Source organism: Apiospora kogelbergensis (assembly GCF_038363985.1).
Source record: "Apiospora kogelbergensis strain CBS 113332 chromosome Unknown utg000005l_segment0_segment0, whole genome shotgun sequence".
In the NCBI taxonomy this organism is placed as follows: Eukaryota; Fungi; Ascomycota; class Sordariomycetes; order Amphisphaeriales; family Apiosporaceae; genus Apiospora; species Apiospora kogelbergensis.
This window is the reverse complement of record NW_027117422.1, coordinates 1,778,303-1,803,438: the sequence shown is the minus strand read 5'-3', so window position 1 is coordinate 1,803,438 and position 25,136 is coordinate 1,778,303. Positions and strand designations below refer to the sequence as shown.

Sequence of the window (25,136 nt, the reverse complement as noted above, 5' to 3'; positions counted from 1 at the left end):
ATGTATATACACTACAATCTTACAGCCATACTCACATCTAATCTTACATGTGCACGTTGACCAAGTGCATGTAAAAACATACACATGACTCGAACGTGTTTGGCTTAAAAGGAGGTGATCATCACAGCATATCGAGAGTCGCTATAGTACTTCTCCAGTACGCAGGGAATGAGGGTCTGTTTCCAAAGGAGCCTAGGCTGATCTAAGATCCCACGTTTGACTAAACAAATCCAACATGACACACTGTCAAGGTGTTCGCTATCGTTGCTCTCATTGGACTTTCCCACTGTCTCAAGCCTCCAAACGGGAGAGCCCATTACTTACCAGAGGCTGGGTTCTCTAGTAACGCCCACTTCCCCTCCCCGCATTTCACTTCTGCGAGGAAGAGCTGGTGTGGGAGTGCGGGATACGAGGCGCCGAGAAAACGGATAGGTTTACGAATATCTAGTCTAGATCGCAGCAGCAGTAAGAAGGAACATGGCAGGATCGTCGTTTCCATCATGTATTCCACATACGAAAACATTAGCGAAGCCTCTCGGATCGTGTCACCAGCTGCCGAAGCCCAGTCGGCTAAAACCCGCAGACGGCCATCAGTAATATGCCCGCGAGATTGCCAAGCAATCTGGTTAAGCAGGAATCTGGGGAAATATGCACGCAACGTGTGTTATTTATCACACCCGGTGCAGGAACGAGATCCTTCTTATAGCTTTGCCAACGTAACAGTTTGATCATTGATTCGCCGGGCGCAAAGAACTCCCCCAGTCGCCTGCCTCTGTCATTTAATGACACGATCTTGTTACCATATCAGGCCTTGCAATGCTGCCAAATAGATGCTGAGGGCTATTCCCGGGTACCGTGCCATTGAAAGAGACCAGGCGTACACACCGTTTGCGGGTATCGGATGATATTCGACACTGCACACGGTTGGGTTGTCTTGGCGTTGGACTTCGCGAAACAGTATAACTGTAGTAGGCTTGCCGGGGGTGGAAATACCAGTTTCCATTATGATTGTCAATGGCCCGTTCAAGCTACGATACTTCGTCATTATGGGCAATCTGAAGCAAATCGCCGTGCTGGCACTCGCTGTCTTGAGCCGGACTGAGAGTGTCGCTGCTCGTCCACCTCTCAGCGGCAGGCTCCTTCACCCACGCTACATCAATGACTCATTTCTCGTGAAGAACGAGTACGACTACGTGATTGTGGGAGGCGGCACTGCGGGTCTTACGGTCGCGGACCGATTATCAGAGGACGGTAGTGGTAAGAACTGCACTGGCGTCTGCACTGGCGGACAATACTGCTCCATGCAAGTAGCTGACACACATGTATAGCAACGGTGTTGGTCATCGAGAATGGCCCACTTCGTGAGTTGATTTTCCTCCGCAGGAAAATGATGGATAGACAAGGGTGACCTGCAGTATTTAACAGCGAAACAGCCGACTCCGCCGCCGTAACCGAAGTCCGCGGTGGCTTCGGCGGCTTCACCTCGCCCTACTTCTACCGGATCCAGTCGGTCCCGCAGCCCGAGCTGCACAACGCGTCGTACCCGGTATTAGTGGGAAAAGCTGTGGGCGGCAGCTCGGCCGTCAACGCCATGATGACGGTGCGCGGCACGTCTGAGGACTACGACCGCTGGGGCCAGCTGTTCCGCGGCGGCGGCAGCGGGCGCGCCTCGCCTTGGGGTTGGGACGGCCTGTTGCCGTACTTCAGGAAGGCCGTGACGTTCACGGAGCCTGGCCCCGAGGTGAGGGACGCCGTGGATATTGAGTACGACGCTTCGTACTGGGGGAACACGTCGACGGTGTACGCGGGGTGGCCGTCGTTCCAGTACCCCGGGCTGGCTCCGCAGATCGAGGCCTTCCGGGACATGCCCGGCGTCGAATTTCCGCCCGACAGCGGCGCCGGCCGCGCCGGAGTGTACTGGTTCCCCACGTTCATGGATCCTCGCAAAGTGCAGCGATCGTATGCGCGGACCGGCCACTACGACGGCATCAACCGAACCAGCTATGATCTGATCTACAACGCCAAAGTAACCAACGTCAGCATTGATGAGGATCTGACGGCGAATGGGGTCGTTTTCCAGATGCCCGTCAAGAACGCAACCAAGCTGGCTTTTGTAAAGGCCAAGAAGGAGGTCATCCTTGCTGCGGGCGCCGTGCACACGCCTCAGCTGCTACAGCTCAGCGGCGTGGGGCCGAAGACGCTGCTGGAAAAAGCCGGGATCGAGACGCTCGTGGACCTGCCTGGTGTTGGGGAGAACTTCCAGGACCATCCGATGCTGGGAATCGCGATCATGTGTATGCTTGCTTGCCCCCTTTTTCCGATTGGGTTGATAACTGACACAGGACACCGATGCAGTGCGCAACTTTACCGTGCACCCAAGCCCGATGGACTTGATGACGAACCGAAACTTCAGCAAATGGGCTCAGGAGGTGTGGGATAAGAACCGAACAGGTGACTGAGCTGGAATCTCGATGCTTTCTCTTGGTAGGACGACTACTGACTAGCCCAATCTCGTTCGTAGGTCCATATTCAATCGCTATGGGTAATGTAGCCGCATGGCTCGGCATGCCCGTCATTTCTCCCGAGCGGCACGAAAGCATAGCATCGAAGCTCGAGGAGCAAGACCATGCCGCCTACTTGCCGCCCGACACCCACCCCACCGTGCTAGCGGTAAGTAATCCCTCGACTTGATCTCGGTTCCATCCAAGGCTACTGACGATAACCTTCAGGGCTACCAAGCCCAGATGAACGCCCTAGCCACATCCATACGCTCGTCCAACACCGCATTCTACAGCCTATCGATATCTGGTGGCAACATGCCAGCCGGATCCTCTGTGTTGCTACATCCCCTGAGCAGAGGCAGCGTGCGACTGAACACCTCGGCCCCGACCACGAGCGAGCCGGTCGTGGACTACCGCGCACTCAGCAACCCGCTCGACCTCGAGATACTGGCCGAGTTCGTGCGCTTCACGCGGGCGTACCACTACAACACCTCGCTAGCGGAATACGACCCGTACGAGATGCTGCCTGGCCCCGAGGTGACGAGCGACGAGGACATAGCAGCATACATCCGCCGCAGCCTGAGCCCCGGAGTACCACCCCAGCGGTACGGCCGCCATGCTGCCGCGCGCGCTGGGCGGCGTCGTGGACGAGCAGCTCAAGGTGTACGGGGTGCGGGGTCTGCGCGTCATCGACGCCAGCGTGATGCCTACGCTCCCTGGGGCCAACACTTGCCAGACGGTGTATGCCGTTGCTGAGAAGGTGAGTAGTCGATGTTCTCTTCTTGCCAGTGTACCACGACAGAAGGAGAGGGCGGGAGGGATAACGCCACCTCGTCAGGTGGAACAAGGCAACTTCCGAGCTAACAAATGGGACTATGCAGGCGGCTGATCTTATCAAAGCCGACGCTTGAGACCGACATATGGCATGAATTTGTGTAGGCTGGAGATGTGTGGATGCGTATCACAATCTGCGAGTTGACTTGTCTAATCTTGAATCTTGGGTAGAACAGACTCAAGCATATACATATATGCGCATATATTGCGACTTGGCATGCGAATCAGCTTTCGCGTCCCCATCTAAGTAGTAATTGGAAGCAGATCTTCGGGAATGCGAGGCCAAGTGTGTCGTCATTCGTTCTAAATGTGGTGTCGTTGAATGGTTCGGATGCGACATGGAGATCTTGTGCGAAACAGATCGGGGCTTGTTCCGATGGTTTAACGATCTAGATAACATTGCATGTGGATGTAGCCAATGTGTCACGGCCCATCCTACCAATGGTACAATATCCGGAATCGACGTGACAGACGTGGTGATAGTTGAGCGCTAGATATATATTTCGACCTCGCTCGAGTCTGAGATGGGATATTTCGGATGCCAAAGTGTTACTTCTCTCTTATCTTCTTCTCATCTGTTCTTTATCGGCCTGAAATATGACTGCATACGAGAGCTCCCTGACTACTGCGTCTGCAGTCGAGCTGGGGGAAAGGCATAGTATGTCGACGTATCGCACCAATGAGTCTACCAAAGGCGATTACGCTGGTGCGCGCTTCAAAACGGATCCTGAAGAGATTCGTCTTGTGCGCAAATTGGACACTTGGATCATGGTAAGCGATCGAGACCCCCCGTTACCTAGACACTGTCAGTATTAACCGAACTGTCATCCAGCCTACACTGTGGCTTATGTACTTCCTCAACTACATTGATCGTGGGTCGCTAGCACAGGCTCGTCTCAACCACCTCGAGCGTGACTTGAATATGCATGGCGAAAACTTCAACACGGCCGTTTCCATACTCAATGTCGGCTACATATTGATGCAGGTTCCGAGTAATATGTTGCTCACGCGCGTCCGGCCTAGCACCTATCTTTCCGTCGTGATGTTCATCTGGTCTGCGATAGCCGGTATGAAGCCCTCATCATTTGGGTGTGATGCGTGCAACAAACGTCTATGCTGACCACAATATGTTTAGCTTGCACTGGTCTCGTACGCTCATACGGAGCTCTTATTGTTTGTCGATTTTTGCTGGGATTATTCGAAGCGCCAGTCAGATAACTCCCTAGTTTCAGTCGGGCTTTAGAGCGAAGCTGAGTGGTATCGCAGTTCTGGCCGGGCGCTTGCTACATCCTCGCGTCGTTCTATACCAGGAAGGGTGAGTCAAGTGCGCTCCGTGTCGAGACGTTCTGTGGGGGTTTCACAGAAGCTGACGGGCGACAACAGAGCTTGCGGCACGCCTCGCTATCATGCATAGCGCCGCCCTCACGGGAATAGGGCTTGTCAATCTGGTTGCCGTCCGTATTTTCAGCGACCTGGGAGGGGCCCGTGGCGTCGAGGGCTGGCGATGGTAAAAATCTCCTTTCCGTCCATTCCTGGACTGATTTACAATGCTGATACTTGAAGGATTGCAGGATGTATTTCATCGAAGGCACGGCATCTGCTTTCATGGCAGCGTGCTCCTTCTGGCTTTTGCCTAACATCCCCGAAACGACGAGATGGCTCAATGCGAGAGAAGGGCAGTTAGCAGCGGAGCGAATTAGGCGGGACCGGCTTGACGAGGCCAAAGACACCGATTCGGTTTGGACTGCATTCCGGCAAGCTGCAACGGACAAAAGAACGTGGCTATTCTGCCTCATGGCGCACATCACCAACGTGCCTCTGAACTTCGTTTATTTCCTTCCGACGTAAGTGCAATCCAATATCGGCCAAATGTTGACGTCTTCGTTTCTGATGTGAGTTTTCTTTTGTTACTCAGGATAATCTCGGATCTGGGCTATGGCGACACAAAGGCGCTGTTGTTCGCGTGCCCCCCTTATCTTTGCGCAGCGCTGGCAAGCATAGCAGTCGCGTGTAGTTCGGGTTGGTTCCATGAGCGCACCTGGCACCTCACCGCCGGTCTCGCCCTCGAGGTGACCGGATTCGTGGTCGCCGCCGCCACGATGAACCCGACCGGCCGGTACGTGGCCTGCTTCATCTTCCCAGCCGGCGGGTACATGATCCCGCCATTGATCATAAGCTGGATGGCAGCGACGCTGTCGCAGAGCCCGGAGAAGAAGGCGGTAGGTTTGCAGTTTAAAGTCCCCCGAGTCCACCGAGTCCCCTGGCATGGACCGGTGGAAAAAAGACCCCCTTGCTAACGCGACGCGCCAATGCGCCCTCCATAACAGGTTGCACTTGCGATGCTCAATGTCAGCGTCACCATGGGATACATCTATGGGCCATACTTGTGGCCCAGCTCGGACGGGCCGCGCTATATGATTGGATTTGGTGTGTCGGCGGCCTATTGCGTTGCAGGCATGGTTTTATGCTGGGCGATGCGTGTTCTTTTGAGGCGGGAAAACCTGCGGATCAAGCGTGGCGTCGGAGCCGGGTCGGTTATTAACCTCTACGGATACTGAGGTATTTCTTCTAGAGGCAACATTGATGCGATATTCTCTCATTTGCCCTTGATAGCTGGAAACGATTGTTTTGGACAGCCATGTACGAGAGGTGACTCGATGGTGGATTTCAAGCCCCGCTTTCAGTGCGGTAATCGCTGCATATTGGCGGTTGGCGGGAGAGCCTGTGATAGGCCGGGAGTCTACAGGCTACAGGCTACAGGCTACAGCTTCGCTGCCTCCAGGTCGGTGTGATGCGGCGAGGGAGTCATGCCTGGTTATATCTATCTATAAATTTGTAGTCAATTATCCCCATTCGCTCAATCATATCTGAGGTCAACAAGTGCTATCGCACATCGAGCCTGTTCCTCCCATCCACGAGCGAATCCACAAACCCACCTCCACAAGATGCCTGGTCGCATGCGCAACCCGCCCAGCACCAGCATTGCTGAATTCCAGAAGCTACTCAAAGCCTCAAACCGCGTTTTGGCCCTTTGTGGTGCTGGCTTGTCTGCCGCCTCTGGACTGCCAACATTTCGAGGAGCCGGCGGCCTGTGGCGCAACCACCAAGCTACCGATTTAGCCACGCCAGATGCCTTCGAGGATGACCCGGCCCTCGTGTGGCTATTCTACTCGTGGAGGCGCCATTTGGCCCTCAAAGCAAAGCCCAATGCTGGCCACTATGCACTCGCCGAACTAGCCAAGAAGAACAAGAACTTTATGTGCCTCACACAGAATGTGGATGGTGATTCACCCCCTCCTTTTGCTCTCTCCTCAGGCAGGGCTGCAGATGCTGACAACATGCCACTAGGCCTATCTCCACGCGCGGGCCACTCGCCCGACATGCTTCGCATGCTCCACGGCAACCTGTTCGACGTCAAGTGCTTCGATGAGGAGTGCAGCTACATCGAGCCCAACAACCTGCGCGACCCGCTGTGTCCGTCTCTGGCGCCCGCCTCGGAGGACTACCCGGTGGACCAAACTCTGCCGCTACTGGACCCCAAGAAGCCTACACCCCAGATCAAGCACGAGGACCTGCCCCAGTGCCCCAGCTGCAAGAGCGCGGGCAAGACGTCGCTGCTGCGCCCGGGCGTCGTTTGGTTCGATGAGCCCCTGGACGAGGCCATGCTCGACGAGGTCGACGCCTGGGTCAAGAAGGAACCCATCGACGTCATGCTTGTCATCGGCACCGCGGCCGCCGTCTGGCCGGCCGCGGGCTACACCGAGAAGGCTAGGAGTAAGGGTGCCAGGATCGCCGTCATCAACCCGGACCCCAATGCTCAGAAGGGACTCACCAGCAACGATTTCTTCTTTGATGCTGACGCGGCCGAAATCTTGCCCGAGCTCTTTGATGGGGTTATTGGGAAACTTGAGATACCAGATCAAGCAAACTGAAGATTAAGCTCTAGGAACCAAGGTCAAGCAATTAGAGGCCAGGTTAGGGATTCTTGTCTTCTTCTTTCTTTTGGAAACCCCGCAGAGAGCATATGGTATATGGCACACTGTCCCATCACATATCAATCCGTCCTTGGTCGACCTACATTCGCCCCGGGGTTGAATTGAGGTTACTTGAACGGTCATTGTCTTAGGTTGCCTCTACCTGTAGTGCTAATGGATGAAATCCTAACTCACTACAGGTGCTTGTTGAAGAAGTCGGCGACCTGTTTGTAACCCCTTTCGTATTCTTTCCTGTCGTCCTCTACGTCAAGCTTAGCCCGCACACCCATCCAACCATGGTTCATGGTGGCATAAGTCTCCACGACCCCCGTCTTGCCTTTCTGACCCCCTTCGAGTATCTCCTTGTACTGAGACACGACGTCAGCTGGCTCATCCTTGGATGCGAGGACGATGTGTGGGATGGTCAACGCTTCCGCATCGGCAGCGGCCAGTGCGCTACGGTCATGAAAGCTAGCGTTAGCGATCGCAACACCGCAATGGCTAGTTGATTGATTCAATGAAAGCACACTTACCCAGGATGAGCCGTCCCGCTGACATTGATCCGCCGTCCCTCGCCTTCATTGTCTTGCCCACTCGCCAAGACCGCGGGCTTGCCGCCCCAGCACAGCCCGAACACGCCCCAGCTCTGGACGCTCGCGAACCGCGCACCCGCCGCCTGACGGACGCGCAGCAGCTTGGGCTTGGACTTGTGGTAGTCGCCGACGGCATCAAACCAGCCCTTGACCAGGGCCTGCTTCTCGGGCGTATCGGCGGGGAGCCAGCTGAACTCCGGGTGAGTGCCCTCGAGCAGGTCCGGCAGGATGACGACGGCGTCATCGCCCAGCAGCTGCGCCAGGCGGTCTACGCCCTGAAGTGTCTGCGGCGCGAAGCCAAAGGCGTCGTACAGGAAGATGAGGCCGCGCTTGGGGGCGGTGCTTCCGGCTGTGGGGGATTTGGCAATGTCTGGTTCCGAGAATCATTAATTTCTTGTTGATTATAGTAGAAAGGGGAGAGACGGTGTTTAAAAAGTAAGCTGTTATGATATAAGGTGAGGGGAGCTTACAGGTCTTGAAATCAGCAACCGTATCCCAAGTGCCTTGGGGTGTGTAGTCCGCCGACACTGGGGGATTCGGCAGCAGGCTGGGCTAGCCATTGTTTGTGAAGTAGAAATATGTTTGATAAGAAGAGTCTTGGGATGGGTTGAGTGAGATGTAAGGAATAGAAGCTTATGAAGTTGAAGCCGATGCTTTTAACAAAAGGTTCGGGAGTCGCAGCCCGAGTTCATCGGGCGAGCCGGTGTTGAATCGGGTAACGATAGCCGTTCTCGGCTCCGGTTATTTCCACTAACGCCGGATCGCCGTCTCACCCGCAACGCCGGGACAGGGGGTCAAAGAAGGCCTATCGATTAGCATCTTTACTGGGATATCTTTCATTCTCACAGCGGTCAGCTGTCGATGACTTCATTCCAAAACATCTTCTTTATTCTGGTCACAGACAACGAGTGCTCGCTATCACCTGTCTACAGCGATTGAACCATACGCACAAATACCAAACTATCCATTATACATTGGTGTTTGCATAATTAGCAACCCTAGACTCTAAACTTGGAACCTGAATACTAGTCTCTCAATCCAACAATGTCGGTTGGCAATCGCGCCGCATGCGACCCTGGGCATGCCAGGGTGAGACAAAAGCCTTGTTGCCTTCCGGCTTCAGGCTATCTCACAGTGGGGGTTTTGCATATCCGGATTGTCAAAGCCGGATCCGGCGATGCAGCCGACAAAGACTGGACTATTGCTTTGAAGGGCACATCTAAAGTGCTTGGGAGTCCGGTGTCCATCATACTCATCACATTGGACACTTTCTTGGGTTTTTTGGTTTTTGGGGCAAACTCCCTCCCTACACTTCGCATTCGAGTATTCAACAACACACCCTACGCTCCAATGGCTCACACTCCACCCGCGGACTTCCTTCGCCATAGGAAGGTCGGGACGATCAGGACTCCAGCCGAGTACGGAGTACTCTATGAACTACCGGATGACGACCCTCGGCGACGTGTGCTGGAGTTGACTGAGCCGCGGGAAATTGCACATTATAAGCTTCCCAAAGTATACTTCAATGAAGTTACCGACAGCAGTGTGAAGCTATTGCCCATCAAACCAGAGCTCATTAACAACAAGCCCGCAAATGACAATTTCCAAGAATCACTACTGGCATGCCTGCTGAACCTGTCACCGTTTCTCAATCTTCTGGACATGACTGCTCGGAAGCACGCCATCTTGGGCACCATGACACAGAGCCACCTGAGAAAACTACTCGATCTTAGGCATATTTTCTGGGACGAACAGGTTTACGACCCAAGATACGACGAGACGCTCGGAGGTATCGAAACCCTCGAAACCTCCGAAAGCTGGTACGATGAGGCTGGAACTGTCGCGGATGGATTATCGAAGGCCCTCTTCAAACCACAAACTTGGCGCACCGAAGACAAAATGACTCAAGATTTTCTCCGACGACTATTTGATGCACGTAAGAGTGAGGAAAGCACGAACAATCAAGGCAACAAGGGGAAAGTATTCAATGGGACAGTGAACAGAAGAAATGTATCTGGATTTGTTTCGTCGTGGTTGCCTGGCGATGATAGTCCGTTTCCCATCACCGAGATTCCCGGGACCTCATGGGCAGACTTACAGTAAGACCAACCCTTAGAGATGACACACATCTTCCCGCGTGTGATAGATAGGCTGACAGACTGTATCTTAGAGTCGAGGAAGATAGAATCTGGGCACGAATTCTGGGTTTTATTCGCATACCCCGAGATCCACGACCGACAGCCTGCCCAGTTTGCCCTGCCAAATGGACAAACTCGTCGGAAAAATACATAATGAGAAATCGCGTCCAGTACTTATGGGAGCTCAACGTCGAGAAGGCAGAAAGAACAAACATTGAAGATCTCATCTTCCATTCTCCCTTGTCGAGCCGGTGTACTTTATGCGATACCAAAATCCCTTTACCAGGAATGCCCCGTGTCCTCTACAACCCAGAGGTTTTCATCACTAGACACGTGTACGTTATACATGGAAAGAAGAAAGGCACTAGATCCATTGGGTCGCTGCAGTTTCCAGAGTATCTGGACCTTTCCGACATCTTGGATCCCCTCGGCCTCGATGAAATATTCTGGAATAAGGAGGAGGAGGACAATAACGAAGAGAAAGACAAAAGCGACGAGGAATACATCAGCGACGAGGAATACATCAGCGACGAGGAATACATCAGCAACAAGGAAGACAACAATGACAAGAAAGAAAATGATGGTAGTGAGGCCACGGGTCGCAAGAAGGGGCTCCCAAGAGAGACGGAGTGGGAAAACTGGTTGAAGGAGCAGGAGGAAAAGGATGGCATAGACGAGCAAGAACATATATATCGGCTTCAGGCCGTTATCTCCAAGCGCTGGAACGGCCAATACTTCTTTGCGGACTACTCCACCTATCTGCGGCGCGAGAACAACGTCTGGACCCGACTGTACGGCACCACTTCCGAGACGAAGTCTAGCGAGACTGTCTCCTTCACCGACATTCTCCGCGACGACGTGTTCAAGCCCGTAATGTTGTTCTGGGTCCGGGATCGCAGCGCGGACAAAGGCGCGCTCGAGGAGGCGAACATGAAGTTGGAAGAGGAGGAGCGTGATGCGTTAGAGAAGGCTAATCAACAAAAGGATGATCAACAAAAGGGCGATAAGGAGGAGAAGGGTGATCAGGACAATGGTGATAAAGAGGGGGACGACAAGGAGCAGGACGGTAAAGCGAAAGATGACCAGGAGCAGGAGGATGAGGAGATGTACAATGAGACGGATGGTGAGGACGATGAATATGAGTCCGAGGGAGAATTGGAAATCAACAACGACCTGCAAGTGGAATTGCAGCCTGGATTCGGCAATGCAACTGGTGGCCGACGTGAAGGCATAATCCGTGCGCAGAATCCACAACGGTTGGCTAAGAAGGAAGAGGTCGTGGCCATTGATTCCGATGGCGCTAAGAATGGTTCGGGCAGCGGTGGTGACAGCGAGATGGAATATCTTAGCAGCGAGAGCAACGGCGAGAGCAACAGCGATAATGGCGGCGACAACGGCCCTTCCGACGACGACCCTGCCGATACTGATACTTTCTCCGAAGATGGATTTTCCGACAGTACTACTCCGAGCGAGGTAGCTCGTCAACGTAAAGCTGCCAAGAGAAAAAGGTCGCGACAGCTTTTCGTTGCAGAAACGAACGATAAAACTCGAGCTTCAGTGCAGTCTAGCCAGAACCTAAATGAGGATCAACTCAGGACGCTTCTCAGACAGTCAGGCCTTTTGATACAGAAGAAGACCGCAGAAGAGATGAGGCAGAACTACGCAGACCATTTCGAGCCCCCGGAGACTGGAAGGGTGTATGAAAATTACTCGGTAGTCGGTCTCACTCAAATGCTGCGGGCAGCGGGCGTCATGATCCTGCCGGGAAGTAAAAGACAAGATCTCTTGAGACTGTGTGAAGAGGAAGACGAAAGATTACAAGCGGACGCAGATGAAGAAGAAGAGGAGTGGTCTCCTGGGAAAAGGCCGAAGAAATCCAAGTAATAGAAGAGGCGGACTTATGAACGAAGGCGGAATACACGATAGGGAATTGTGGAAAGATTAGTTTAGAGCGTGGGCGCTTCCCATGGGTGTTTGTGCTGGGAGTGGGAAGTTTTCATACCAAAGCAATATGTTGCATATACCAGTCCCAATCGACACAGTCTATCGTTCTCTCATTTCCGCCCGCGATGTGATCCGAGTCTTACAATACCTGAATGCACCTGTTCGTGGAGATCGAGTAGATTGCTTGCTTAGCATGCTGGCGATGCATGCCGCTCTTCCAAGTGGCACATGACGCATTGAGCCACAGTAGATGGATGGAGATCATTGCCTTTGCGAGTGTTGCACGCCACGTTGTGCGGCGCATCTTCTCAGGGAGGGCTCACAAGGAGTGCCCGGGATGTCTTTGCCTGCGCCAGATGAAACATCCAGGGACCCGCGAGATGCTCAATCCTTTCGCTTGATCGGGGCGATTTGATGCGGATCTGCGGGTCATCATTCGTTTCTGAGATGAGCCTGACGGCCCATGGGCACATTGAACAGACTACAACGAGATCCTCCTCATTTCCATGGAGATCAAGACGCCAGACTTCATTCAGGTCGGCCGTCAATGCCGGCTGCGACTGATCAGATCCTCCCGCTGCCCATCGTAAGGTCCATCGCGGTCGCAACCAGATCCAAGCCAAAGCCGTTTCTTGGCTGCCGAGGCTAATGCACCCCGACCGACAAATCACCAGGGGTGGGAAACGCGTTGGAGTTCAAGCGGAAGCGAGTTTCGCGTTGCTGACAGCTGGCACCTGGGCACTACGCTGGCAGGCGCCAGGCCTCCCGAGAGAAGCCATACATAAACAAAGGCCAAGTTTGATCTGCGACAAGTGACGGTTTGGCAGTTGGGTTCTTTCGTCAGAAGCAGCGTTTCATCGACGCCTTCAGACGAGCGCTGAAAGACACCCCGCTATGACCCGCTGTGGCCCGCAGAGCCGCCGTGTTTAGTGGGTTTGATGGGTGTTGATGGCGCGCAAGATAACCTTAGAATTTAGCGGTTTAACCTTAGAAGTTAGAACCGTCTAAGCCTATTTCCAGCGCTCCTCCCTGCCTCCACTCACGTAAAACCAACTCCACCAGAAGGGGCTCGCTCTGTCGCTCTCCTTGGAATTGACACGGCTCGTCGGGTTCTCGCCCATCCTTGGTGGCCCTTGGCCGGTTCATGCCATGCCAGTATCCCAGTGACCGAGAGACCAAAACATGCTCTGGAATGGCGACACAGCCGGGAGAACGAAATGCGGGATGGTTTCGAATCGGCGGGAATGGGTATAAGAAGATGTGAATCTTCCAATCTTCAGACGAATTCTTTTCCCTCCTCATCCTCAACCAGTTCCATCTTTCCATCACCAACCCAACTACCTTCACTTCCACGACCCGGCGTCGATTACTTTCACTTTCAAACTTTGACAGTTTTTATTAAACAACTTCCAACACTCATTCAAAATGGTTAAGATCAGCATTGCCGCCATCATGACCTGTAAGTTATTGGCTGCTTCGGCATTGCTCTGTCTGGTACGTTTTGCTAATCAGTCTCTATAGTCGCGGTCGCCGTCATGGCTGTCACCCCCAACGCTTCCGGCGCTCGTGACGTTGGTAACGGCAGTAAGTAGCCCTCTCAGCCCTTCCCCTCTGGCCATCTAAGAAACCCGCGACTGACTCTGGTTCCCTTTCAGACGGCAAGCAATTCACCACTGGTGGCTGTGTTGCCGACGCCGACTGCCAGGAGGGCTGCTGCGCCGGCGGCGCCACTTCCAGCACCGGCAAGGCCGCCGGTATCTGCTCCGGCATCGGCGCCGAGTTCCAGAACGGCAAGACCGGCTGCGGCTTCAACGACCCCAACGCGGCCCAGAACATCGCCGACGCCAAGGCCCAGGTCAAGAAGCAGGGTTTCTAAGCAGCGAATGCGCGCGCTTCATTGGCCCGTGGACGAGAAACGACTTATTAGCTTAGGTAGTTTATCATAATATGCCGAGGAACGGTTGTGTGCTCATTATTATCATCACCATACTGTAACCCGGTGTCATGCGGAGGAGTAACACAGAGGTCTGGAAATGGCCCCTGAATGCATGAGACTAACGAGCCACGGAGCAAACCGCCATTGCTACAACAATAAAACATTGAAACCCAAAATACCAATTCCCTTCGTTCTATTGTGACGCTCCATGCACTATTCGTTTGTGGTGATTATATTATATGATGTGGCATGACTTGCCGGACTCATCACTTTTGTTACCGCTATCCAAAACACCATGATTGTGGTATAAATGCGAGGAGGGCGTCAAAAGGCATTACAGTGATTAGCAATCACATATCAATTATATTTAAATGCACTTTATTAACACTATGCCTTGTAAAAACACGCTTGCTAATTACTGGTAATGGAAATATCTAGACTGGCGAACCCGTTTTCGTTGGTATCTATTTGGCAGCTATCGTTGAAATACTGATAATGTCGAGCACCTGTGGCCTACACATACAAAGGAACGGTCAGGTGGTTTGGCACTGCCAGTACCCCAAATGCAGCTTTGAATATGGCGGCGGCGACTACCACTGCTGCCATTGCCTTAACCAGCGATGCCACATGGCAATTAAGGACAACTCGCACGGCGGCGATGTCGTTCAGTCGAAGAGTCTGGGCAGCGGTAAGCAGTATATGCTCTGCAGCTACCAGCGGAGCTGTGAACCCATATGCGGCGCGCCCTCCGTGGTCTTGTGCACCGACAGGCCACCCTTTGCAATACTGCGGCAAACTCGGATGCAGCCGCGGGGACTGACTCGAATTGCTGAAAGCCACGACACTGATAGGTTCTGGCCCCCACGGGCCCGCCGCAGCACCGATTCAATGACTTCGACATATGCTACCGATATTGATTGTTCTACTCGAGGGACGGATATGGCATCGAGGACAGCGGGGCCTGTGCGTCTCTTCGGCACCCCGGTGCAGGCTTGGGGTTCTGCCTTCCCCGTGTGGCTGCGTCTCAAAACCTGGATAGTAAAGCTTTAGCAGATAGGCAGCAGGGACATATTTGGTGTATACCGGCCCGTCGCGGACCGGGTTTCCCTATTTGCCTTGCCAGCCGGTTGGTTCGCTTGATCGGCCTTGGAGCAGACCATGGTTAGGGAAGTGAGGCCGCTTAAAGGCAATAATTGCAATGTAAGCAGCAAGGTCAGGCTGATAGTGAAGAGGCTCGAAGGCAAATTAGTACAGTAACGTGTGGTCATACAATTGGTCAAAGTGTGCAAACAGTGCTGTTGCACAAGACTCTAACTTGGGTGTTTGCACGACGAAGTTCCAAGCGCATTGGTAAGACGACCTCGTTTTGTTGCGCACCCATTAGTCACCTATTTCCAAGCTTGGAGTAGATCGAGGCTTACAGCATTTCGAATTCCAAGTTCCGAGTTAAAACATCCGAATGACACTGGCAGAACCGAGAACAGAACAATAGTTGGAGACGCCATAGCAGCCGCAGTGGAGAGAACTCCCAAGGGTTCCAAGGGTTCCAAGGGTTCCAGTGGAGATTTAGCGCCCGCAGCATCAGCGGCGTAGCTTCCCCCGCATTCAACCGTCAGTTGCTCAGCGCATCTTCCCTCACGTGCCTCCACCCCCAAAATGGTGCACACCACCACATCCATCATCATCCACCAGTCATTGGGCCATGGTTCGTCGCAGTTGTAGATGCCCATTGTGGTACTTGTCCTCCCCCCTTCCAAGAGACCCAATTCGATCGCGTCAGAGCGAATTGGGCATGGCTAAACGGGCCTTCTTTTTTTATCCCCCCCTTTCGTTAGATCCTAGCACTGGGTAGGGCAAACTTGCGGGGTGGTGCATTGGGCGGTTCACTGAGCGTGTTTACCCTTCTAGGCTGCGGCGTGGAAAACATGGATCCCAGCACCCAAGCTTCTAGCTTGCCGTGATACTTGCCAGTCTGTTTGTCACGGTGCTCTGGATCGAGGGGAAAGGAGGGGAAATGTCAAGTAGTTAGACCAGGGTATGCTCCTGTTTTGCCTGTCTGTCCTGTCGTCCCATTATCCCGAAAGCACGTAACCCACGTCGTCTGTTCCTTGATGTGTTCGTTCCCATTTGCTTTTCTTTTCTTTTCCGGATCCTCAATCTGTCCTACTCTCACCCCATGAAGAGCGCTTCTCATTGTCGCTAGCGGGACACTTGTGGTTCCTAGACGACGAATGCTAGCTCTGCCCGTATGTGTTTGGCAGACACCCTGAACCTATCGGCGCCATGATATCGCCGAGCCTGCTCCGGCCAGCGTGGGCCGCTAACCACGCCTCGCTGCGGGCGCTGGAACGCCTAAGCCCTTCGACATCACGACTGCTAGGTTCGTGGAGACATTCTTGATACCCCTTTAATCAATGCAATCAGCCTTAGCTATGTCGTTTGAACCTGCCGAAAGCTAAGACAATCTTCCACCTCCAGAATTGCCTTTGTCATCGCCTGCCGTCTTCTGCTGCCATAAGCGATGGAGCAGCACTCACGTCAAGAAGCCAGTTGTGATATCAGCGTTGCCGTCGAAGAAACACGATGGCGCACGTGTTGTTGCACCACGCATTATCCAGGCCACGGCGTATTCGACCGCTGTCGAGCCACCATCCACACCGTTTGCTGATTTGACCGTGGGCGTGCCGCGCGAGACCTTCACGAACGAGCGTCGCGTCGCCATCACGCCGCAGAACGTCGCCCTCTTGAAGAAGAAAGGCTACGGGAAGGTGCTTGTCGAGCGCGGCGCCGGCGCCCAGGCCGACTTTCTAGACAGTGCCTATGAAAGCGCGGGAGCCACCCTGGTCGAGCCCGGGGCCATCTGGTCTGCCGCTGATATTGTCCTGAAGGTTCGTGGGCCCAACATCGCCGAGATTGACCGCCTGAAAGAGGGCGCGACTATTATATCAATGCTGCAACCCGCTCAGAACAAGGACATTGTCGAGAGACTCGCGGCCCGCAAGGTCACAGCATTTGCCATGGACATGATCCCGCGCATCTCGCGTGCCCAGGTCTTTGATGCTCTGAGCTCAATGGCCAACATTGCGGGGTATAAGGCGGTCTTGGAAGCTTCCAACACCTTTGGACGCTTCTTGACTGGACAAGTGACTGCCGCTGGGAAGATCCCCCTTGCAAGGTCTTGGTCATCGGTGCTGGCGTGGCTGGCCTGAGTGCCATTGCCACTGCTCGCAGAATGGGTGCCATTGTGCGCGGGTTTGATACGCGCAGTGCAGCCCGTGAGCAGGTGCAATCACTTGGTGCCGAGTTCATCGAGGTAGAGATGGAAGAGGATGGCTCTGGGGCTGGAGGCTACGCGAAAGAAATGAGCCCGGCTTTTATCGCTGCCGAAATGAAGCTCTTCACGGAGCAGGCGCGCGATGTTGACATCATCATCACTACCGCTTTGATCCCCGGAAAACCTGCCCCCAAGCTGCTCACCAAGTCCATGGTGGAAGTTATGAAGCCCGGATCAGTGATTGTCGATTTGGCTGCTGAGGCGGGTGGTAACTGCGAGAAGACAGAAGCGGGGAAGCTCGTCACTTATAAAGATGTGAAGATTATTGGTGAGTTCCCTAGCTGCGTCAAGTATACAGTAAGACGCTTGACAGCGCTGACCAATGATAGGATATACCGATCTGCCGTCCCGTCTGCCTACCCAATCATCCACATTGTACTCGAACAACATTGTCAAATTCTTACTGTCCATGACCCCTCAGGAGAAGGCCTTCGGGGTCGACCTGAATGATGAGGTCGTCCGTGGCTCCATCGTCACTCTCAAAGGCGACATTCTGCCAACTGCACCTCGACCGGCGCCCCCGCCAGCCCCAGCTGCTAAGCCTGCGGCCAAAGTCGAAGAGGTCGTGGCGGTGACTCCATTCCAGAAGGCATCGCGCGAAGTTGCCGGTGTGACTGCCGGCATGGGAACGGCACTTGCTTTAGGAAAGATGACAAGCCCCCTGTTCATGGGCAATGCGTTCACGTTTGCTCTGGCCTCGCTGATTGGATACCGTGTCGTCTGGGGTGTTGCACCCGCTCTGCATTCGCCTCTCATGAGTGTTACTAACGCGATTTCTGGTATGGTTGGTATTGGTGGCTTCTTCGTTATGGGTGGGGGCTTCCTCCCCGAAACTATTCCTCAAACTATGGGCGCCGCCTCGGTCCTGTTGGCTTTTGTGAACATCTCGGGAGGTTTCGTCATCACCAAGCGCATGCTTGACATGTTCAAACGTAAGTTTGCCAGCTAAATCGACTTCATCAGCGTGCTAATGAACCTCAAGGTCCGACTGATCCTCCTGAGTACCCCTGGCTTTGGGCTGTCCCTGGTGTCTTGTTTGGCGGAGGGTTCCTGGCCGCTGCTTCCACCGGTGCTGCTGGACTTGTCCAAGCCGGCTACCTCGTCAGCTCTGTTCTCTGCATTAGCTCGATCTCTGGTTTGGCAACTCAAGCGACTGCGAGAATGGGCAACCTTCTTGGAATCCTTGGTGTCGGCTCTGGTGTTCTCGCGTCTCTTCTCGCTGTCGGGTTCTCGCCCGAGGTCCTTACGCAATTCGGTGCACTGGCTACCATCGGAAGCATTGCAGGGTTACTTATTGGAAAGCGAATCACACCCACAGACTTGCCGCAAACTGTTGCTGCTTTGCACTCTGTCGTCGGTCTTGCTGCTGTGCTCACCAGTATTGGTAGTGTCATGGGCGACCTATCTCACGCCACAACCCTGCACCTGGTTACCGCCTATCTTGGTGTTCTCATTGGTGGTATCACCTTCACCGGCTCTATCGTCGCATTCATGAAGCTGGCTGGAAGGCTTTCCAGTCGGCCTCTGCATCTACCAGGACGCCACTATATCAACTCTGGAATGCTCGCTACGAACATTGGAACCATGGGCGCATTCGTCACACTGGCGCCTGGATCGCCGATGATTGCTGCCATGGCTTTGGGCGCCAACACGATCTTGTCTTTTGCCAAGGGGTTCACGACCACGTCGGCCATTGGGGGCGCTGACATGCCAGTCGTCATTACGGTGCTCAACGCGTACAGTGGCTTCGCCTTGGTCGCTGAAGGGTTCATGTTGCAGAACCCCCTACTAACCACGGTCGGTGCCCTGATCGGAGTATCCGGTTCCATTCTGTCCTATGTGATGTGCGTGGCCATGAACAGATCGCTCACCAACGTCTTGTTTGGCGGCATATCCGCGCCGACGACGACTGAGTACAAGATGGAGGGCACCGTGACCCAGACGAACGTGGAGGAAACGGCCGAGGCGCTCGCCAACGCGGAAAGCGTCATCATTGTTGTCGGGTACGGTATGGCGGTTGCCAAGGCGCAATACGCGATCAGCGAGATTACGAGCGCGCTTCGCGCCAAGGGTGCCAACGTGCGCTTCGCCATCCATCCTGTTGCGGGCCGCATGCCCGGGCAGTGCAACGTGCTCCTGGCGGAAGCTAGTGTGCCGTACGACATTGTGCTAGAGATGGACGAGATTAACGACGACTTCGGTGACACGGATCTCGTCCTGGTGATTGGTGCCAACGACACGGTCAATCCGATCGCGCTGGAACCCGGTAGCCCTATTGCAGGGATGCCGGTGCTCCACGCATGGAAGGCCAAGCAGGTTATTGTCATGAAGCGCGGCATGTCTAGCGGTTACGGTACGTCACGTGTGATAAGGGGAGCGATGCGATGCGTGCTTCCTTGATTGATCGACGGCTAATAAATGCGATGCAGCGGATGTGCCTAACCCCATGTTCTATATGCCCGGCACTAAGATGTTATTCGGCGATGCGAAAGTCACTTGTGACGGTAAGTCTTTCCAGCCCGATTCTCTCTCCTCTTGTTCGTTCGCTGACAAATGACGTAGCCATCAAATCTGCGATCGAATCTCGGACCTAGATTAGATAGAACCTGGCATCGCTTATATCTTCTCTAGATCGCTTTGCTTCATTGGGCATTTACTTCGTTGGACTCTTATGTTGACTCGTTTATATCTACAGCATGGCAGATTTTCCTGTTGTCCTATGATGCATATTATCCCTCAATTTATATATCGGTTTTCGTCATTTCAGTCTGTCGCTTTTACGTGGGGTGCTGTTTTTGGTGGGCTGGGTTGAAGGTCATGCCAATACGTCATTTTGGTGCATTAAACCACCCCGACCAGCGATCTGACGTTTTCTTCCCGTCGCGTATTTCATCGAATGTGTCATCCTTGGATTCGTGCAGCATGAGGAAAATGTCTGCCACGCGGCGTCTATATCAAAAGAAACCAATGCACGCCAACAAAACACAAGATCCACGTCGTCCAACGGCTTCAAGCCGCTTGCGCACCGGGCTGCCGGATTGCAACCAACGGTCGATCGTCGCGAGCCCACATGGACAGAGGCTAGACTCACTAGGAACAAGGCTTTGTGACAAGCAGATGCCAGACTGCCCTCCAACAGTGTGGCTCGTGAGGAACGCCGGGATGCCCTGTTTGGGTGTGTTTCAAATGACCTCAGCCAATGATCGCGGGGTTGGCTAGTGCGGGATGACGTAGACCAGCCACACACTCAAGGCATGACTCTTCAGCCCAGATGATGGCCGGCACAGGACAGCAAAACAGGTTGTTGTTGGGGGGGGCATTACACATTGCATTACACGGCTATGAGGTCGTCCAAGATCAGGCCCAAGTGGCTGAGTGACCTAATTCTTGTTTGGTCTGCATTCGAGGGTGGTGAAAGTCAACCTTATATGTAGTACAAGTTCTAAACTCGACGTCCACCGACAACCGCTTGGTAATTTCACCTTCTCAACTTTCTATTGAGAACTACAGTTGATCATTCCCAAACTACTCAATACTCACAATCTACCCATCGCTCCATCTTGACAAGTTCTGTAAGTTGCACCCCAAGTCCCAGGCAATCCCATGGATCGCCCCTTATATCCTTGCTTCAGCCACAGCCTTCAATTACAACATATTCAGGGGGATTATGGGCTAATGCGAAGCGCATAGACAATCTTCCAAATAAGACAAACACATTGACACCACCATGTCCTCTACCGACCAACAACAGCAGTCCTCGGGCTCCAACACCTTCCAGCCCCCGGCTGGCTTTGACAAGATGACCCAGCAAGAGCAGAAGCAGACCTACATGGAATGGGCCAAGCAGAAGTACAACGAGCAGTACGAATCGTGGATGCCCTGGATCGAGGACTACTTCCTGAAGTGGTTCACCAAGGATAACAAGGCCAGTTATGCCACCAAAGGTACGGCTACCCTCTTTTCATTTCTCCTCCTGTCTCATCTTGTTAATCGCGAGTGGGCCACCGTTGAGAAGTACAACAACGCTAATATGCTATCCCCACATCATAGAACAGCTCGGAAAGACCAAGGTCACTGGTGTTGAGCAGGTCGACACCCTTCAGGACGGCGTCCACAACCTTGTTGCGGGCCAGGTTGGCCAGGGCGGACTGCTCCAGCCCGTCGGCGACCTGGTGTCCAAGGAGGGCGCCAACCGCGCCGAGCGCCAGGGCAAGGATGAAAAGGGTAGCTACCTGCCCACTAGCCTGCCCAAGGTGCCCGGCGGCCTCCTCGGTTGAAGAAGTGGAAGAAGCAATGAAATGATACCCCCTTTGACGAAGGATGTTGTTACGACGCGTGGCACTGATAGGTCATACTGATACATGATGGACGGGCGTTATTCGTTTCGGCGTTGGTTCTACACAGGTTGTGCCAACGAGACTGACACACAGCTTCCTTATGGATACTATTATTATAAGCTTGTAATTTCACTCATAATACAATTAGACTTACGTTTCCATAAGAACACAACTGCTCAACACATTACAACTATATTACTCGCTATGGCCAATAGTTCACCCAGGAACATACAGCCAATATGTGACAGTGTGTTGAAAACTGTGCACAATAAATTACGGTACTATATGCCCGTGAAACTGTGGTTGGCATTACAATGCAGAACGCAGCATATTTTAGTATGGAGTTCTGTAGAACGTTGTTTTCTGTGTTCGATAGTTGGCGTTATAAGCATGCATTGAGGATCAACATTAGCTATTTGAGTGTATATGCTGAATACGTCTTCCCATCTCTCGGGTGTCGGGCTGTTCTTGGCTTTTACCAGTTTGCCCCAGTTTCACTCAGCGACAATGTGATCCTTCCTGAACAAGTATATCCGCGCTCAACAACCTGCTTGGCCACTTCATAATCGAGTTTCTCGCGAGCTTCTCAGCCTCCTTCGACCGTCGGCACGACAGCTTTCGTACGTCCGCCATTAAGAGGGCAGTGTCGAAGTAGCGTAGCTTGGAGTTGCGAAGCTGATACCAGACTTGCAGTTCTCGTTGGTGGCATCGTTCCACAGTCGACCTTATACAGTATCTCGCAAGAGCCTGTCATAAACTTGTAATCGTCAGTGCCGGACGCCTGCAGCTTCTCGTGCACGTGGGCCTTGTCACCAGTTTTGGTGAGTGCCGACACGCTCATGGCGCGTTAGCTCTTGAGGGCGCGGGTGACGACGTTGAGGTCGGGTGTATAGACCTAGTATGGCTTGAACTCAATCGAATAGGGGTCATCTTTTGCGTGGCACGGCGGCGTGTCCTGGGTCCGAAACTGCAGAGATTTTCAAGCGGGAGGATCAGATAGAGTCTAAACTTGTTTGACCAACGTGCCCGTTTTCATTTGTTTGAGAGATGAAGAAAGAAAGACAGTGACATGTTTTCATTTGTGCCTTAACCTGGTTCAATTGCGTCATACTTCCGATCAGCTTTCAGGGTCTATGTATAAATGTTTTGACTTGAGTTAAGAGAAATCTTGTCAGGGGCACATGTCCGTATCCATGACACTGGTATCATTCATCGAGAGAATTGAGGCTGCCTGCAAGATTGACGCTGATATGCGATTTTGATCCTGGTTTGCCCCTTTCAGCCCCCTTTCCATAACTACATTCTGTTTGAGGATTGCCAAACTACTCCCTGTAGATTTCCTATTATGACAGACATGCAAGCTGCAGTTTTTCTTCTATCTATATGAATTATCAGGTGATGATAACAACCCCTGATAAAGCTCATCACCCTTCATGTATATTACCCACCAGTACAGCACCCAATGTTGACTATATTCTGGAAGTAGACATTCTCTTATTAACATCTTCTATCAGTATCTGTTCTCCAATTATACCGGAAGATTCAGTGCCAGCATTATTTCATACTTCATTCAATATACCACTCTTGGTAGCCTGGAAGTATTTATAATACTCACTTCTAGACGAGTCAATCATACTAAGAAGTACTCGGAAACGATCTTTGTTACTACATAAATTTAATTAGAATATCTATAGTGAATGCATATCTCTGTATTTAACTATGATGTCTACAGCGTATTGCTAGGTTCTCATTTGTCGTTTTATATACAATAGGCCCCGTATTTAATAACTCTATGTATGCTCAACTGTTGACTCTATATTCAACACCACGACTATATTCACTGGCAGATACAACATTCAATCATATTGCCCTGGCCAAATCTAACTATAAAAGCACCCTTAGATCCCAACCCTCAACTGCTTTCTTTTTTCCACAAACGTCATCAACCACAAACACCTCTGCAGTGATATCGAAACCCTGCAACTGTCATTGGAAGCACCTCCTTTACTCGCAACCTCAGCCCTGTACAGTAACGACTTACTATATCTCCGTATCACCAGGATACTGACTCTGCGTAGGCATCACCAACATGGCTTCCCAGGACGTTGACGAACGGGGTATGAACCCGAGCTTGAATCCCCAGCGCCTCTATGCACGCAAAACCCAGGCCATGGATCACGTGCAGGGTATTCTCGATAAATCGGCCTGGACACTTCTTGACGACGGAAACAAGAAGTTGATCACTGATGCCTGCCGGGCGAAGATTGACGGTGTTTTGTGAGTATATTCCTTCTAGCGTGCAAGAAAGCAGGGTGGTACTGTGGCGATACGTTTCTGACCAGATTATAATTGTATCGTTATAATAGGCGTCCCCTTGTAGATGAGCTTGAGTCACGCCAGAAGGTCGATTATGATTCCTTGGCCAAGGATATCACAAAGAAGGTCTTCGACGAGAACCTCTCGCTGTTCCACTTCGAGAAGAACAATTACAAGGCATCTGTCGTCAGCGAGCTGTTTGATATCAAGAAGTAAGCAGCAGATATCTTCAGGGAGTATTTCCTATCTGGGATGTGGGAAACCTTGAGATAGTTGTGGAAAATCGTCCACAGCACTCACCGACTAGATACTACACTGCGTAGTTGAAACAATCTCGGACAACGAGTTTCCATATTACGTTTGTATTTATGCTCTGGTTGAGCTATATTGTGATTATCCAACATTTATGAGTGACAGATAACAACCCCTGGACAGTGAGTCGCTGTAATAAGTTTGCACAGGTATGTCCACTGACTGTTATACAAGCAGTGTTCTAGGAAATTTACATATGTAGCCTCTGTTTAAGCTACATCAAAGTTGACCGATATTTCCATGCGGCAGATACCTGGATTTTATATTCTGATCTCTACGTAATGAATTGGCGATCGTCTGATATCGTATATTAAATTCGATTTCTGTTAAAAGATGTCGAATTCAATACGACTGCCTCTAATATTTTCTTACCTAAACACGCACTTCCTTCTAACCTCATCCTAGGTTTTCCTCTCCAACCTTCAATAACCACTAATCTTTCATTGCACCACAAACCGATCACATCCACCAACAATCGTGCAAAGTTGCAATGCAATGGCTTCATATGGACAGCCATCCGCTGGCGTTCATTTGGCTGGCAAGGTAAATAGTCCCATGAACCCGCTAGACGTTGTTTGCTTTCGTGGCTTTGGGGATTGGCGCTCTCTCCGCAGGACCTGATGCAGGCTCCGTTTTGGAAGCCCAAAATACCTCGAGTCGGAGGCGCTGGCCTACGGTCGAGATGCTGAAACGTGCACTTTTCTTTAAGGTGGTGCCGATTATCCGGCCCAGCCCAAAGGCGCGCCCAAAGATGATAGACGCTACCCCAGCGTTGATCTTCCCCAGAGCTGCCATCTGATAACCGATCTTTCAATCCAAATCTATTCTTAGGTTGTGTCGGTAACGCTTGTCACACGAAACAAGCAATTTTTGGCGGTGGTGGAGGCGCTAACCAGGCCTGGCCGTTATCACGGTTT

General features: G+C 52.5%; 11 protein-coding genes across 11 annotated transcripts; 10 read left to right on the top strand and 1 right to left on the bottom strand.

The window, feature by feature from the left end:
- Nucleotides 1-1,004: 1,004 nt before the first annotated feature.
- Nucleotides 1,005-3,412, top strand: PG998_007174 (uncharacterized protein; the record flags this gene model as incomplete). Its single annotated transcript, XM_066873990.1, has 8 exons — nt 1,005-1,257; nt 1,329-1,361; nt 1,434-2,294; nt 2,356-2,451; nt 2,522-2,670; nt 2,730-3,038; nt 3,094-3,261; nt 3,383-3,412. 8 exons carry the CDS (start codon nt 1,005-1,007, stop codon nt 3,410-3,412), a joined length of 1,899 nt encoding a protein of 632 aa, XP_066729935.1.
- Nucleotides 3,413-3,932: 520 nt separating this feature from the next.
- On the top strand, nt 3,933-4,455 carry PG998_007173 (uncharacterized protein; the record flags this gene model as incomplete). The annotated part of the gene is made up of 2 exons (XM_066873989.1): nt 3,933-4,106; nt 4,168-4,455. The coding sequence occupies 2 exons, from the start codon at nt 3,933-3,935 to the stop codon at nt 4,453-4,455; spliced, it is 462 nt and encodes a 153-aa protein (XP_066729934.1).
- Nucleotides 4,456-5,129: 674 nt separating this feature from the next.
- Nucleotides 5,130-5,893, top strand: PG998_007172 (uncharacterized protein; the record flags this gene model as incomplete). Its single annotated transcript, XM_066873988.1, has 3 exons — nt 5,130-5,179; nt 5,251-5,554; nt 5,663-5,893. 3 exons carry the CDS (start codon nt 5,130-5,132, stop codon nt 5,891-5,893), a joined length of 585 nt encoding a protein of 194 aa, XP_066729933.1.
- A 387-nt stretch (nt 5,894-6,280) lies between these two features.
- On the top strand, nt 6,281-7,267 carry PG998_007171 (Sir2 family protein; the record flags this gene model as incomplete). Its single annotated transcript, XM_066873987.1, has 1 exon — nt 6,281-7,267. The coding sequence occupies one exon, from the start codon at nt 6,281-6,283 to the stop codon at nt 7,265-7,267; it is 987 nt and encodes a 328-aa protein (XP_066729932.1).
- A 236-nt stretch (nt 7,268-7,503) lies between these two features.
- Nucleotides 7,504-8,454, bottom strand: PG998_007170 (uncharacterized protein; the record flags this gene model as incomplete). Its single annotated transcript, XM_066873986.1, has 3 exons — nt 7,504-7,765; nt 7,843-8,272; nt 8,373-8,454. Coding segments are annotated over 3 exons (774 nt in total), but the record flags the coding sequence as incomplete, so codon positions are not given.
- A 492-nt stretch (nt 8,455-8,946) lies between these two features.
- Nucleotides 8,947-10,005, top strand: PG998_007169 (uncharacterized protein; the record flags this gene model as incomplete). The annotated part of the gene is made up of 1 exon (XM_066873985.1): nt 8,947-10,005. The coding sequence occupies one exon, from the start codon at nt 8,947-8,949 to the stop codon at nt 10,003-10,005; it is 1,059 nt and encodes a 352-aa protein (XP_066729930.1).
- Nucleotides 10,006-10,193: 188 nt separating this feature from the next.
- Nucleotides 10,194-11,924, top strand: PG998_007168 (uncharacterized protein; the record flags this gene model as incomplete). The annotated part of the gene is made up of 1 exon (XM_066873984.1): nt 10,194-11,924. The coding sequence occupies one exon, from the start codon at nt 10,194-10,196 to the stop codon at nt 11,922-11,924; it is 1,731 nt and encodes a 576-aa protein (XP_066729929.1).
- A 1,485-nt stretch (nt 11,925-13,409) lies between these two features.
- Nucleotides 13,410-13,860, top strand: PG998_007167 (uncharacterized protein; the record flags this gene model as incomplete). Its single annotated transcript, XM_066873983.1, has 3 exons — nt 13,410-13,443; nt 13,506-13,568; nt 13,640-13,860. The coding sequence occupies 3 exons, from the start codon at nt 13,410-13,412 to the stop codon at nt 13,858-13,860; spliced, it is 318 nt and encodes a 105-aa protein (XP_066729928.1).
- A 2,343-nt stretch (nt 13,861-16,203) lies between these two features.
- Nucleotides 16,204-19,848, top strand: PG998_007166 (uncharacterized protein; the record flags this gene model as incomplete). Its single annotated transcript, XM_066873982.1, has 7 exons — nt 16,204-16,300; nt 16,399-17,008; nt 17,065-17,522; nt 17,584-18,186; nt 18,237-19,607; nt 19,684-19,758; nt 19,817-19,848. 7 exons carry the CDS (start codon nt 16,204-16,206, stop codon nt 19,846-19,848), a joined length of 3,246 nt encoding a protein of 1,081 aa, XP_066729927.1.
- Nucleotides 19,849-20,981: 1,133 nt separating this feature from the next.
- PG998_007165 (uncharacterized protein) lies at nt 20,982-21,531 on the top strand (the record flags this gene model as incomplete). The annotated part of the gene is made up of 2 exons (XM_066873981.1): nt 20,982-21,198; nt 21,305-21,531. 2 exons carry the CDS (start codon nt 20,982-20,984, stop codon nt 21,529-21,531), a joined length of 444 nt encoding a protein of 147 aa, XP_066729926.1.
- Nucleotides 21,532-23,680: 2,149 nt separating this feature from the next.
- PG998_007164 (uncharacterized protein) lies at nt 23,681-24,123 on the top strand (the record flags this gene model as incomplete). The annotated part of the gene is made up of 2 exons (XM_066873980.1): nt 23,681-23,868; nt 23,958-24,123. 2 exons carry the CDS (start codon nt 23,681-23,683, stop codon nt 24,121-24,123), a joined length of 354 nt encoding a protein of 117 aa, XP_066729925.1.
- Between the last annotated feature and the right edge of the window lie 1,013 nt (nt 24,124-25,136).